This window comes from Elgaria multicarinata, chromosome 2 (assembly GCF_023053635.1).
Source record: "Elgaria multicarinata webbii isolate HBS135686 ecotype San Diego chromosome 2, rElgMul1.1.pri, whole genome shotgun sequence".
NCBI lineage: Eukaryota > Metazoa > Chordata > Lepidosauria > Squamata > Anguidae > Elgaria > Elgaria multicarinata.
This window is the reverse complement of record NC_086172.1, coordinates 67,477,444-67,491,341: the sequence shown is the minus strand read 5'-3', so window position 1 is coordinate 67,491,341 and position 13,898 is coordinate 67,477,444. Positions and strand designations below refer to the sequence as shown.

The following is a 13,898-nucleotide window of genomic DNA, read 5'->3' as shown; positions in this document are numbered from 1 at the left end:
ACCGTTCAAGAAAGATGACAGATATTAGCATCAGATTCCTCAGCGACTGAAGCCATGTGGTGGGAAAAGTTGTGGGAGCTTCCTACCCCAAGAATGCTCCCGGTCCTCTAATTTTTAAGTTTCCATTTAAACTTAAGTGTCCATTTAACTGACATATGTTAAACCATACAAGAGGCAGTGTACCAAATGGTTTATTATATTAGTACACCTACTTCCCACTTTTGTTTCATTACTTTTTATTGCATCTCTCAACTCAATAAAGCAGGAATAGGAAACCTGCAGCCCTTGGCCTAATTTCAACACCCTCTGCAAGTAATCAATTTAGAACTCTGGCAAGAGCAAACTTTGGGAGAGCAGCCCACTGGTGGGGGGGGGGGGGATGGAGAAAGAAAAGGGAGGGCAGAAAGACAAAATAATGGATACAGCTAATATTCCTTTGGCTCTGCCCCCCTCCCCTCTGGCTTTGCCACCTCTGCAATAAAGGAAAAAGAAGGGGGCAAGATTTCTGTCAGTTATAGCATTCAGTCATTTTACTTCCATTTTCTTGGGAGACTGAGTAGATTTTTTTTAGCTTATCAGCAAATTGTTTGTACATTGTACATAAGCTTTTCTTAAAATTATATTTTATTTATTTAAATAAACTTTTAATGTAACAGTCAAAGTGGATTTAGATAACACAAACCCCAACATTGTACACTTTTGGCACTCTACTACCACATTTCTGAGTGCATGCTCCAGGGGTCATGTGAGGCTTAGTGAGCTGTTACTACTATATGAGCTAAAGAGTTTTGCTGGTTGGATAGTTCATTGTATTAAAGTAACCCCCCAGAAAGTATAAACAGTAGCTAAACATTTATTCTGGCATGAAAGGTTATTTCAAGTGCCATTTTGGTAGCTTGTATGAACTACCATCTCTACTGATATGAGCTATCAAAAAAGCACTTGAAATTTTTATGCCACAAGAAGAATCATTAGGGAAGTGTAACCTAAAGCATCAACCATCCTAGAAGAAACAGCTCCTGGACAGGAGGACTAAATAAACTGGAATTTGTGCTAGCATGCTTTTGTGGTATTTGTTTATTTGGTAAAGGAATTGTGAGTAACTACAGCTGTAGTGTTCTCATATCTTGCAACTCTTATGGTTTAAGAAATCTGGAAAACGTTAGCATATTTTTAATTAAGGTATACAAAAAAAATACACCCCGTTGTTTTCTTAACACTTTGAAAACGTGAGAAAATGCCTTGTATGCACTAAATAATACTAAAACCTTTTCTTTATAAGAATGTGTGGCAAACTGGCAATTATTGTGTTTTACTATAACAAAAGTTCTATATCCATTTAAAAAGAAGACATGCTGGTAACCTCAACCTAGCGAGAAACAGCAAAAGCAGTAATAAAAACCCACAGCAATTGTGAGTGAGCCTCATATATGAAATTTTGAATTGTTGCATTCAAACAGGCAGACCAGCAAATAATATAGAACACATAAGACTAAGTAAAATCAAACAATCTAAAGATGATACCGTATACATCTGTATTAAAGTACAAATAATTTCCCCCCTCTGCCTTGAGGAGCTATAGTAAGCTTTGTTGTGTGTGTTTAAAGAATTCAGCTCTTACATTTAAAATGTTTGCACTTTATACACAAAGTGGAGTAAAGCCACACAACTGGAATGATGCACTGAGAGTGGACATGTGCTGTTACTTGATTTTGTATAACGTTTCATAGCCAGAGAACTGCAACTAATTGTGAAAGAAAAGCAACGTGGATAAGTCTGAATGTGTTAATTGATTTCGGGAAGAAATTATCTTTTACTGTTGATTGTGCTTATTTTTTACTTTAAGGCATTAGCCTCACAGATGCAGAGTTAATCTGTGGTTCCTTGGAACTTGAAGAGAAACTTGTAATCTAGGCTCCCTTTCTTTGGCTTCTCCAATATCCAGCTAATCATCAACAGAATAAATTTTATAATAGCCAAATAAAGTAACTATCAGGTTTACAAACTGAGTTGCCCCACACAGGCACTGACTTTACACAATATACTATTTTGCAGCAGCAGACACTTCAGAACAATCACATTTTACATAGTTGCAAAATTTGTTTTCTGTACTCAGCTTAGTTGCCCAGACAAGAATCTGCAACCAAGCAACAGAAATGTAGGGCTGATTTTTATGACTATTTTTGTGCATAACAGCTGGGGGTGGGGAGCCAGTCAGTACAATATCAGCCTATAATCAGGCAGACAGAACCCACTGACATGTGCAGGAGTCATCTTTTATCACATCAACATCAACAACAATTTGGATAATTTGTGGTATCATTTGTCAAATCCTGGGTGTGCCAGTTGGGTTGGTTGAAGACTGAAAAAACTGGGTTTTTCTTGCTGTTGCTAACATAGTTGCAAGACTTGGCACTTAAGGAGAAAAAAAATCAATTGAGAAAGGGAAGATCCACTGCTCACCGACGGCAACAACAAATTAGTGGGAAAATGTGCCTTTAATTTTCAGAGAGGGCAACTACATTTAGGTTGTGATCTAGAAAGCAGTCACGCCTGAATGCTTAGATTTATGCTAAATCAATTCGCTTTATTCCAGTGATAACTCTGTTGGCTTAAACCTAGGTATTCTGACTTAAAATTATAATGTTCAGAGGGAAAACTAATACAGACACAGAATACTTTCAATATGAAAAGTGAAATGCTGCTGGGAGGGGGGGGGAAGCCTTCACTTATAAATATTTTGCAAATATGTTACGGAATGATGACAGGTCTATGTGTCTTGCATATATGCTTGACAAGAGAAGTCAATTAGAGACCAAGAACATAATCTACTAGGATGTTCTGTTGGGCAGCTCCCATCTTTTCAGTGAGTCCTTTGCAGGTAAACTTACTGCTGGATTGTGCACCATGTTCTCAAAATACACTTGCATTCATTCAAGTTCCACTGATACCTTGGAATATCAATGGGGCCTGTATAACATGCAGGTGTGTTTAGGAGGACTGGAACATAAGTACTCCAAGTCCTCTAGTGTTGCTGTACTGGTTGATAGAACAATTAGTGCAACTGTCCAGCCCCTTTCTCCTGATCAGTAAGTTCAACAAATAAATTGTCAACCATTTAGAAATGCAGATTAGCTTCATACAGCGTGTTCACATTCATTGTTTGGGCTATGCAATTGATGCTTTAACTTAAACTAAATCCAAGCACAACAACCACCTAAAGTGCTTGCTAATTCAAGTTAATGCCCATAAATAAAACAAGCAGGTGTCAGCTCATTGTGCTGATGAAACAAACCAAGAAACCCATGACCTAGTGTCACACTGCATGAGCCTTTTAAAATACTCTTTAACTGGGTGTTTTTTCAAATCTCTCTCCCGTTCAGCTTTATTCTTCCTCCTCCTCCTCCTCCTCCTCCTCTTCTCCTTCTTTCCCCATTGTTTCCACAAGGAGTTCTGCAGTACAAGTTACTTCTCCAAGACAGTTAATTGCCTTGCAGGTGTATTTGGCATCATCGTCCCCACAAACTTCAGAAATAGTCAAAGAGCAGTTGCCATCTTCATCATACTCGATCTGAAAGTGCCGGGACTCCTTGATAGATTGGTCATCTTTGTACCATATAACCTCTGGATCAGGGTAACCTAGGAGAAGAAGAACAGGTACAACAACTCAAGCCATGGAAGCCATTTTAGTCTCTTTATCATTACAAAGCTTAATTGCTGATCCTAAGGAATGGATATGTTCACCTGTGTTTGCCATGGCAAATATTGCAAAATAAAAAGTGGTCTGTGTGTGTGTGGTAGGTGGGTGTATGTATCTATGAACATAATTATAATCAATTCAGGTCCGAGTGACAGGCAATCACATTCATCAGCACAGCTCAGCCTTCATTGGTGGTGAAAGGGAGGTTTGGGAAATATTTTTCACTCTAAGGGCTGCACCCTCATGGTAACCTTCCAGGAGCTGCATGCCAGCACTGGTTAGGTTCCTGCTGGTGCCAATAGGAAGTTTTTTCCAAACCTAACTGCTGTGCGGTGGGGCCTGATTTTCAGAATGGGGGATACAGCATGCAGGGATGGAAAGGTTAACCCTTCCTTCTCCAACTATGTACCTCACCCCTCAATTCACCCTCATACTGCCTACTGCAGGAGTATAGGATTAAGCTGTAAAAGGTGTATCTTTGGGAGAGAGTATTATTATGCTTACTAAACACATAAAATAAAAATAAATCACACATTTGTGGAGCTAGAAGTCCTACTGGTCCCCTAACAGTCTGGAACGTGCAAAGCAAGCCTAGGTTGTCCTATAAAGCATCATGCCTTATTTTTCATGGCAGCTCTCTCAAGCTTAACACCCAACTAAACATTAGAAAAACTCCCTTGAGTACACCCCCCAGATTCCTCTGTCCCTTGTAACTTGAGTAAAGGTATCTACTAAAATGAAATTCTACCTAGTCGCTCATCAGGAAATATTGCTTGTTTAATGTTGAAGATTAAAATGAAGCATCTAGTAGGCAGATAAGATATAAATCACTCGAAGGTAAACAATACTGTAGAGGCAACATAGAAAGATGGTCTGTGAATAGCTGAAAAGATGCTACCCAATTTTTTGGAGTACCTTCAATTTTGCAGTCAAATCTAGCAGCACTGCCTTCCACAACCTCTATATCTTGAATTGTTTTAGAGAAATATGGCTTCACGTGGGACCTTTCTTCATCAACTGCTTCCAGGAGAACGCTGGCAGCTTCATCTGGAGGAAGTAAACAAAGTTCTGCTAATCTTATAGGAGAATTGTTCCGCCAATGGTTCTTTGCAAGTTATGATGGGCCTGTTCAGATGACATGCTAAGCCATGGCTAGGCCACTAACCCTTTTGCAGCAAATGGTTGGTGACCATGTTTAAACCGTGGTTATGTAGCCACCATGGTTAGGAATGATTCACATGACACATTAAGCCATAATGTTTAGCTCAAAATGCTTAACCACAGCGGCTTAAGCATTTCGTCCGAACAGGTTCGATGGGTCAAAATCTTCTTGTATGTCCAATAACACTGCAGAAGCCAGGGGAATGCACTTCTTTTCATTGTAGTTTTAATAGTTGGGATATTTTACAGTAGCAGAGGGACTTAGTGATACTCCAAGCATGGGGAATTTGTTTCACCCCAAGTGCCAAATTCAATTTCAAAGAAGCTCTTGCGGGGGCACATTCCAGTGGTGGGCAGGGCAGAAGGCAAAAGGAATGGGGCCAAAATTACACAAAAATACAAAAAATATCAGCGCATTTTAGCTTAAAGTTCTTATTGCCAGTAACTAAATCTTAGGAGAGGCATTTCACCCTTTTAGAATTTGAGGAGGGGGGGGAATGCACAAAAGCTGGGAAGCCACCAAATGATCGGTGGTTAGAGATGTGGCCCCTGGGGAATCACAGAGGGCCTGACTGGGACCACAGGCCTGAGGTTAACCACCCCTTTAGTACACTATTGTATTTTCAGATGATATCAAAATTCTCATACCTTCAGCTTCTGTCTTTTCAGCATTAACAGGACTGGTTGGTGAGCTTGAAGAGGATTTCCTCCCACTCAGGCCAGAAATCATTGCCATAGAAGATAGTCTTCCTATGGCACGGACAGCATTTCCTGTTTTCTGCAATGGAACACAGAAAAGTTTATGAATCTATTCTTATAATTCCTCATCTCCAAAATATTTATCAACTAATATGTGAACTAACTGAGAAGCCATACAATTGTTCCAGCCTGTTCAGTGTCATAAAAGCAAGTGCAGGATATGGGGAAATTTAAATGGAGGAAGATAGATCTCCAGTGAGGATTTCCACAATGGCACTCATGCGTAGCCTGCACTGCCACACAGCCAGGAGATTTCTTTTTAAGCAGCCAGACATTTTAGAGTTTCCATTTAAGGAGCAAGAACAGCAGAAGGCAATGCAAGTGGGAAAGATGAAACCATGAAAAAACATTTCACCCACATTATAGAATGACATAATAATTGGTCTTCCCTTTCCCTTCCCCCTCCTGCTTCCTGGCTTCTTGCTGGTATCTAAGTATTCAAAATTATTCAGTCTTCTTCATTTGCCTAAGATGTCTCAGAGAAAAAGCTCCCACAGCATGTCCACTATTAACTCAGGAGACCTTTTTCACAGGTTCTGCACAGGATACACATTGCAAACAAAGCCAACATGAATATTCATCTACTTTAATTCTGTCTACATTTATGTATTTTGCAGGACATGGAATAGGAACAAGACAAGTCAGGGTCTTCCTCCCACATTCTGCAACAGCTTTTTGGAAAAGATGCATGTTTTTCACAACCAAAGGTCTTCTATTCCCCTATCCCTCCTGAAATAGAAGATATGGGGGATCTACAGCACATGTTCCAGTCCACTGTATTTACCTGCCATTTTCTTCTAGCCATGTATTTTTTCATCCTATCTTTGGACAGTTTTTTGGCTTCCATGGTTTTGGTGTCTTTTTGCAGCCATGGATGCTGGAGGCATTGAGTACAATCTAAGCGGTCCCTGTAAGTTTAGAGAGAACAAAGTCAGGGTTGCAATGCATCCACTATATTAACATACAAGCTGGAATCTATAAGAATCCCCTACTTATTTCATTTCCTTTATTACATGTCTATACCACCCTATAGCTGAAACTCTCTTGACAGTTCACAAAAATTTAAATCCATTAAAAATACATTAAACAAATTACAAAACCATTTCCATTAAAAAAACACCCATATAAACAGATAGCACCCACAGGGACAACATATAACTTAAAGCAATTTTTAAACAATCTGCTCTGTCCATGTGGATCATTAGACTATCTCCAATATGCAGTTGCTCATTTTCAGTGCCAGGCAGACACAAAGAAGGTATCTGTTGTGAAAAATATACCTGAAGATAAACACCTGATCATAGGCTGATCATCTTTGACTCAGATGGAAGAGCACAGAGTCTATGCCATAGAACACGTCCTTGAATAGATGGATGACCCTTGAGTCTATGTATTCTTTGATCAGTGGCAGAAAAAAAATGGCATTGCATGCTACTAGCCTTTAAAGACTCTTCTTTTTTGAGACTGCCTCCTACTGCCCAGGAGGTAAAAGCACTCTATTTGGAACTACCAATTCAAGAAATATTTGGGATAAAAATCACATTTAACTTATGGCAACCCATATGAATAGAGACGATCTAACGCACACTGGGTCTGCATTTTCTATGGCGGACACATCCATTTGTATATTTGTGTATGTATCATACTAAGGTGTACATCATATAAAATCACCAAAAAGCAAGATGTAAAAGTAACTGAGATGTGATTTACACATGAGCTAGAGTTGCCCTAAAATGCTATGCTCATGAATAGTGTACTTCATGAAGTGGAAATGCTCATGAGTTAGCAAATGGACAAATGTATTGAATTATATGTTCTTCACTGATAGAGAAGCAATTTTAAATAAACCAAATGTAACACATACCTCCCAATCAACTTGCCTATCTTGCAAACTTTATGTGGTGCTGAGTGGGCATTAATTCCAAGAATTATTTCTATTTGTAAGAGGTAATTTAAAGCCACTATAACTTTATATTATAAAGTATTATTTCACTGTAGCTATTCATGTATGTGAGTAATCATCTTTACCTATAATTTTGCAGAACATGGGGCTTATTAAATATACAAGTTGTATGTAACACTATTCCCAAGTATACCTATATGTCACATTTTGCCTATTGGAGAATTGTTAGATCAACTGGAGGTGACAAGCAATAGGCAGGGAGAGAAATATAGCTTTTCCAGCAAGTTCATGCATATTTGTGCATATTGACAGAATGACTAGCTGCACCACACAGATACAGTACAGATACAACATTGTCATAGTATTGAGATCTTTATGCAATTCTGCCTAGAGATACTTGTGCATAAGAGGCCATTCTGAGTGGGAAGTTATGCATTCATATCAAATGTAAGCTGCAAGGCATTGTATGTAAGACATCTTTACTTCATATCTTTCTTTAGAAGGTTGCTGATAAAGTCCTTGGCATCATCTGAGATTTCATCAAAAGCTTCATCATCAAAATCCCAGGTCGCAGAGGTAACATTGGCTAAGGTTTCATTGTCATTGTCACCCATGAAAGGGGAAAGTCCACTGACCCTAAGGGTTAAAATATAAATAGTGTGTTTCAAAATAACCAAAGTGAGAGTTAATACCCAATGAGGGAAAGGTCTGTAAAAGCAATACATTTACTGATTTTATACATACTAAAGATACAACACAATTTGAGAGAGACAATTTCAAAAGTGCTGATCAAACGAGACAACCATGTAGCATGATGAAGACCATCCATTCCTATATTTCCTTACATCCCTGTACAGTAGGGATGCGGGGGGACGGGACATAATGTAACAAGTGCCCCCTATATTTAATATTGCTTTTGAAATCTGTCAAACTGGTGAACAAAAAGAATAATGATATGATACAGCCACTAGAGGGAACTAGTAAACTGAAACAGTCTTTTGAGAAAAATAAATCAATATTATCATTTAACCCAAGTTCCACGCAGTCCACTTATATCTTCACCACAGCAGAAAAAAAATTAGAGCATAGACAAAATAAATATATGTCATAACAATGGCAAATCAGTCTGAGGAGGATTTGTGTTCACCCAATGTGAAATCAGATCAGCCAAGGAGGTCATGTGTTCTACTGTACAGAGAACAGTCCTCTGAAAGGCTAAAGGTAAAGTCTTTCACACTATGGTGAGATTATTGCATTTCTATTTAAATTATAGTCATTCTAAATTTGCATCTCTATATAAAATAGCATGTGCCCATTGCATGCAAATATCGTCTTTTTGGAGAGAGATAAAACACTGACTCAGGCCGTAGCTGATGTCTATGGCCATAGCTAGACCTAAGGATTATCCATGGATTGTCCTGGGGTCAAACCTGTTCATCTAAGTGCCACACAGGGCATCCAGCGCTCAGGCAGGGACGAACCCGGGATGATCCTGGGATAAACCTTAGGTCTAGCTATAGCCTCAATCTCTTGTGACGATACAAACCTGATTAACTGGCTATCTATAATTAAGATGTTTCATAAGCTGTGGAGTTGCTGGTTCAACAATACATTTTAGTGGGCTAGATTATATTTGTAAGAGAAAGATGCATACTCTTGAGTTACACAGAAAAAAATGTTAGGCAGGCTGAAAAAAATAGCCACACTTTTTCTCACTTCATCTATGTAGGGTTGTCACCAATACTACTATTTAATTGCTTTTTGAGGAGTTTCATATCCTCTCCCCATTACAGGCTGGCTTCTGTAAGGATCATAGTACACTCGACCAGTGCTTTGTTCTAAATTACCTAATACAAAAGTATGCAAATAATCCACCAAGGAAGTTGTATTTTGCTTTTGTAGACCTCTCCTCTGCTTTTGATTCCATAGACCGACAGAGGCTGTGGAATAAGCTGCAGGCTTTATCAATCGAGAAGCGCCTCCTCTCCCTTATACAGAGCTTATACTCCAATACAGACATTAAAATCCGGTATGGTATAGCAGGCTCCCTCTCTGATCCCATCTTGACATCAAAAGGAGTCAAGCAAGGCTGTATTCTGGCCCTGCTATTATTTAATCTTTATATTAATGATATAACTCAAAAACTCTATGCCCCTACTTTTTTCCCTCCCACAATTGGAAAGATGAAGGTCCCAGCCTTGCTTTATGCCGATGACATGGCCCTCATTTCACTAACTCAAGTGGGTATGAGGAGATTACTTACACAACTTGGAGGGTATTGCAAACAGGAGGGCCTAACTGTCAATTACAACAAGACTAAGGTTGTGGTATTTGCTAAGAGCCACGTTCATCATAGATGGATCTTAGATGGACAAGTTATCGAGCAGACATGCTCTTTCAAATACCTGGGTCTTCACTTCTCGGAGAACACCCTGTGGCATGCCCACATTAAAGCAATTTCAACCTCTAGCAGTCGCCTCTTGGGCCCTATTAAAAAGCTGTATTATACAAAGGGACACCACTTAGTCGAACCCACGGTAAAGGTCTATGTTGCCAAAATAATAGCACATCTTTTGTACGGTGCACCCATACGGGGCGCCTACTACAAAAATGAATTAGAACCTATATGGAATAACTTTCTACGCACTCCCTTGGCAGTGGCACATAATATGCCTGGAGCACTATTAAGAACAGAAATAGGCATCCCCTCCCTGAGAGCTCGTGTACATAAATCTGTCATTCTTTATATGAAAAAGCTCTGCCTGATGCCTGAGCAACATCTGGCAAAAATGTGCTTTTTGGACCTGCAGGACAGGGAGGGATGGGTGCGTACTGGTAGAAGTCTGATGTCATCCTATTCACCTCTCTTAGTCACAACCTTACACGCCCTACCTGTTCACCAAATCCGTGATATAATATTCAGTAATGATACTGGGATCGACCTTGAACAGGTTAGGAAATGTAAGTTGGCCATCTGGTATCCTAAGTTCAAGCAGGACCACAAAATGGCTTCATATCTCAAGGAATTAACCTTTTTCCCTGTCAGGCGAGCGTTTATGCTATTAAGATTTCAACAGATGCCTACGGAACTCCTGAAGGGGAGATATGGTAACTGTCCCGTAAATGAGCGTTTATGCATATGTGGAGCAGGCCAAGTTGAGGACTTGGCTCATTATGTTCTTCACTGCCACCTTTATAAATCACCACGGACCAAATTCATCCTCCCCTTTCTAAACTTCCTTGAAGGCCACACGGAAGAGTTCAAAATCAGGTGGTTGCTGGCAGACACAGACAACTTTGCAAGCTACAGGGTGGCCCTATTTGCCCTAGCAGCATTAAAGTTAAGGAGAGCTTTTGTGGCAGGTCTGGATTCTGACCTTGGGTAAGGTAGACAAAAACGCAAAGAGTATGGCATTAATTTAAGATAACGTGTTTTATTGCTGCTCTATTTTGTTTAATGTGTTAACTTGTCCTACCGTTTCAACAGTTTTAATCAGATTAATGTTCTAATGTTTTTAATGTTTTAATGTTTTATGATGTTGTGATGGCCATTGGCTACAAACAATGAAGAATGAATGAATGAATATTTAATTGCTTTGAAATAAAGAGTGGACTATTATTAATGTAGAAGTCCTTAAAACTGGATACATAGAATCATAGAATCATAAAATAGCAGAGTTGGAAGGGGCCTACAAGGCCATCGAGTCCAACTCCCTGCTCAATGCAGGAATCCACCCTAAAGCATCCCTGACAGATGGTTGTCCAGCTGCCTCTTGAAGGCCTCTAGTGTAAGAGAGCCCACAACCTCCCTAGGTAACTGATTCCATTGTTGCACTGCTCTAACAGTCAGGAAGTTTTTCCTGATGTCCAGCTGGAATCTGGCTTCCTTTAACTTGAGCCCGTTATTCCGTGTCCTGCACTCTGGGAGGATCGAGAAGAGATCCTGGCCCTCCTCTGTGTGACAACATTTTAATTATTTGAAGAGTGCTATCATGTCTCCTCTCAATCTTCTCTTCTCCAGGCTAAACATGCCCAGTTCTTTCAGTCTCTCTTCATAGGGCTTTGTTTCCAGACCCCTGATCATCCTGGTTGCCCTCCTCTGAACACGCTCCAGCTTGTCTGCGTCCTTCTTGAATTGTGGAGCCCAGAACTGGACGCAATACTCTAGATGAGGCCTAACCAGGGCCGAATAGAGAAGAACCTCACGTGATTTGGAAGCTATACTTCTATTAATGCAGCCCAAAATAGCATTGGCCTTTCTTGCAGCCATATCGCACTGTTGTCTCATATTCAGCTTGTGATCTACAACAATTCCAAGATCCTTCTCGTTTGTAGTATTGCTGAGCCAAGTATCCCCCATCTTGTAACTGTGCCTTTGGTTTCTATTTCCTAAATGTAGAACTTGGCATTTATCCCTATTAAATTTCATCCTGTTGTTTTCAGCCCAGCACTCCAGCCTATCAAGATCACTTTGAAGTTTGTTTCTGTCTTCCAGGGTATTAGCTATCCCACCCAATTTTGTGTCATCTGCAAATTTGATCAGCGTTCCCTGCACCTCCTTGTCCAAATCATTAATAAAAATGTTGAAGAGCACTGGGCCCAGGACTGAGCCCTGCGGCACCCCACTCGTTGCCTCTCCCCAGTTTGAGAAGGTTCCATTGATAAGTACTCTTTGAGTCCGATTTTGTAGCCAACTGTGAATCCACCTAATAGTTGTTCCATCTAGCCCACTCTTAGCTAGTTTGTTAATCAGAATGTCATGTGGTACTTTGTCAAAAGCTTTGCTGAAGTCAAGATATATGATGTCCACAGCGTTCCCACGGTCCACAAGGGAGGTTACCTTAAAAAATGAGATCAAATTTGTCTGACAGGACTTGTTCTTGACAAATCCATGTTGGCTTCTAGTGATCACCGCATTGATTTCAAGGTGTTTACAGATTGACTTCTTTATAATCTGCTCCAGAATTTTCCCAGGGATGGATGTCAGACTGACTGGTCTGTAGTTCCCAGGTTCCTCCTTTTTGCCCTTTTTGAAGATAGGGACAACGTTAGCCCTCCTCCAGTTGTCCGGCATCTCACCCGTCTTTCATGATTTTGCAAAGATAATAGACAAAGGTTCTGAGAGTTCTTCCGCTAGCTCCTTCATTACTCTCGGATGCAGTTCATCGGGCCCTGGAGATATGAACTCATTCAAGGAAATTAGGTGTTCTTTGACCATTTCTTTATCAATCTCAAACTGTAATCCTGCCCCCTCAACTTCTGCTTCACTTTTTCTAGGGGGGTCATAGACCCGCTTTTGGGAGAAGACTGAGGCAAGTAGGAATTGAGCACTTCAGCCTTTTCTTTGTCATCTGTTATCAATTTGCCATCCTCATTAAGCAGTTGAACCACCATTTCTTTCCTCTGTCTTTTACTACTCACATATCTGAAGAAAGCCTTATTGCTTTTAGCATCCCTTGCTAATCTCAGCTCATTCTGAGCTTTAGCCTTCCTGACGCCATTTCGGCACTTCTGCGCCACTTGTCTGTACTCTTCTTTTGTAGCCTGGCCTTCCTTCCACTTCCTATATGTATCCCTTTTTGTTTTCAGGTCATCTCTAAGCTTTTTGTGGAGCCACATTGGTTTCCTCTGTTGTCTTCTATCTTTTCTCCTTGTTGGAATTGTTTGTAACTGTGCCTTTAAAATTTCCTTTTTTAAATACTCCCACCCATCCTGCACTCCTTTTCTCATTAGGCTCATTTGCCATGGGACCTTACTTATCATAGTTCTGAGTTTATTTAAATCAGCTTTGCTAAAATCCAGAGTACGTGTATGGCTACACTCAACTTTTGTCTCCTTCATAATCAAGAATTCAAGTATGATGTGGTCACTTTCCCCCAGAGTTCCTGTAACTGCCACTTTATCCACTAAGTCATCCCTATTGGTCAATATCAAGTCAAGGATTGCCGATCCTCTAGTTCCTTCCTCCACTTTCTATAGGAGAAAGTTATCACCCACACATGTCAGGAATTTCTTGGAAGGGCCACTTTTGGCAGTATTGGTCTCCCAACAGATATCAGGGTAATTGAAGTCCCCCATCACTACTACATCACACTTCCTTGAAACACTGGCAATTTGTTTCTCAAAAGTTTCATCTTTGTCTTCTCCTTGATTGGGTGGTCGGTAATAGACTCCGATTATCATGTTCTTTTTATTCCTTGCCCCATTTATTTTAATCCAGATGCTCTCGATGGGGCTCCCAGTCTGATCCGCCTGTATTTCTGTCCAGGGATAGGTATTTTTAACATATAATGCAACTCCACCTCCCTTTCTATTTCTTCTGTTCTTTTTGAACAAGTTATATCCTTCAATTGCTATATTCCAGTCATGGGAGTC

At 40.1% G+C, this 13,898-nt stretch overlaps 1 protein-coding gene across 2 annotated transcripts in view; it reads right to left on the bottom strand.

Moving 5' to 3' along the window:
• Positions 1–1,059: 1,059 nt before the first annotated feature.
• MYLK (myosin light chain kinase) overlaps positions 1,060–13,898 on the bottom strand; it is a 226,823-nt gene continuing 213,984 nt past the window's right edge. For both annotated transcript variants that reach the window (XM_063116671.1, XM_063116672.1), the window contains 5 exons: positions 8,007–8,159; positions 6,405–6,528; positions 5,510–5,639; positions 4,616–4,747; positions 1,060–3,639 (listed from right to left, as the gene is read on the bottom strand). In XM_063116671.1, the coding sequence (XP_062972741.1) occupies positions 3,386–3,639; positions 4,616–4,747; positions 5,510–5,639; positions 6,405–6,528; positions 8,007–8,159 (793 nt within the window). In that variant the 3' untranslated portion in view covers positions 1,060–3,385. The remainder of the gene's footprint in view (positions 3,640–4,615; positions 4,748–5,509; positions 5,640–6,404; positions 6,529–8,006; positions 8,160–13,898) is intronic.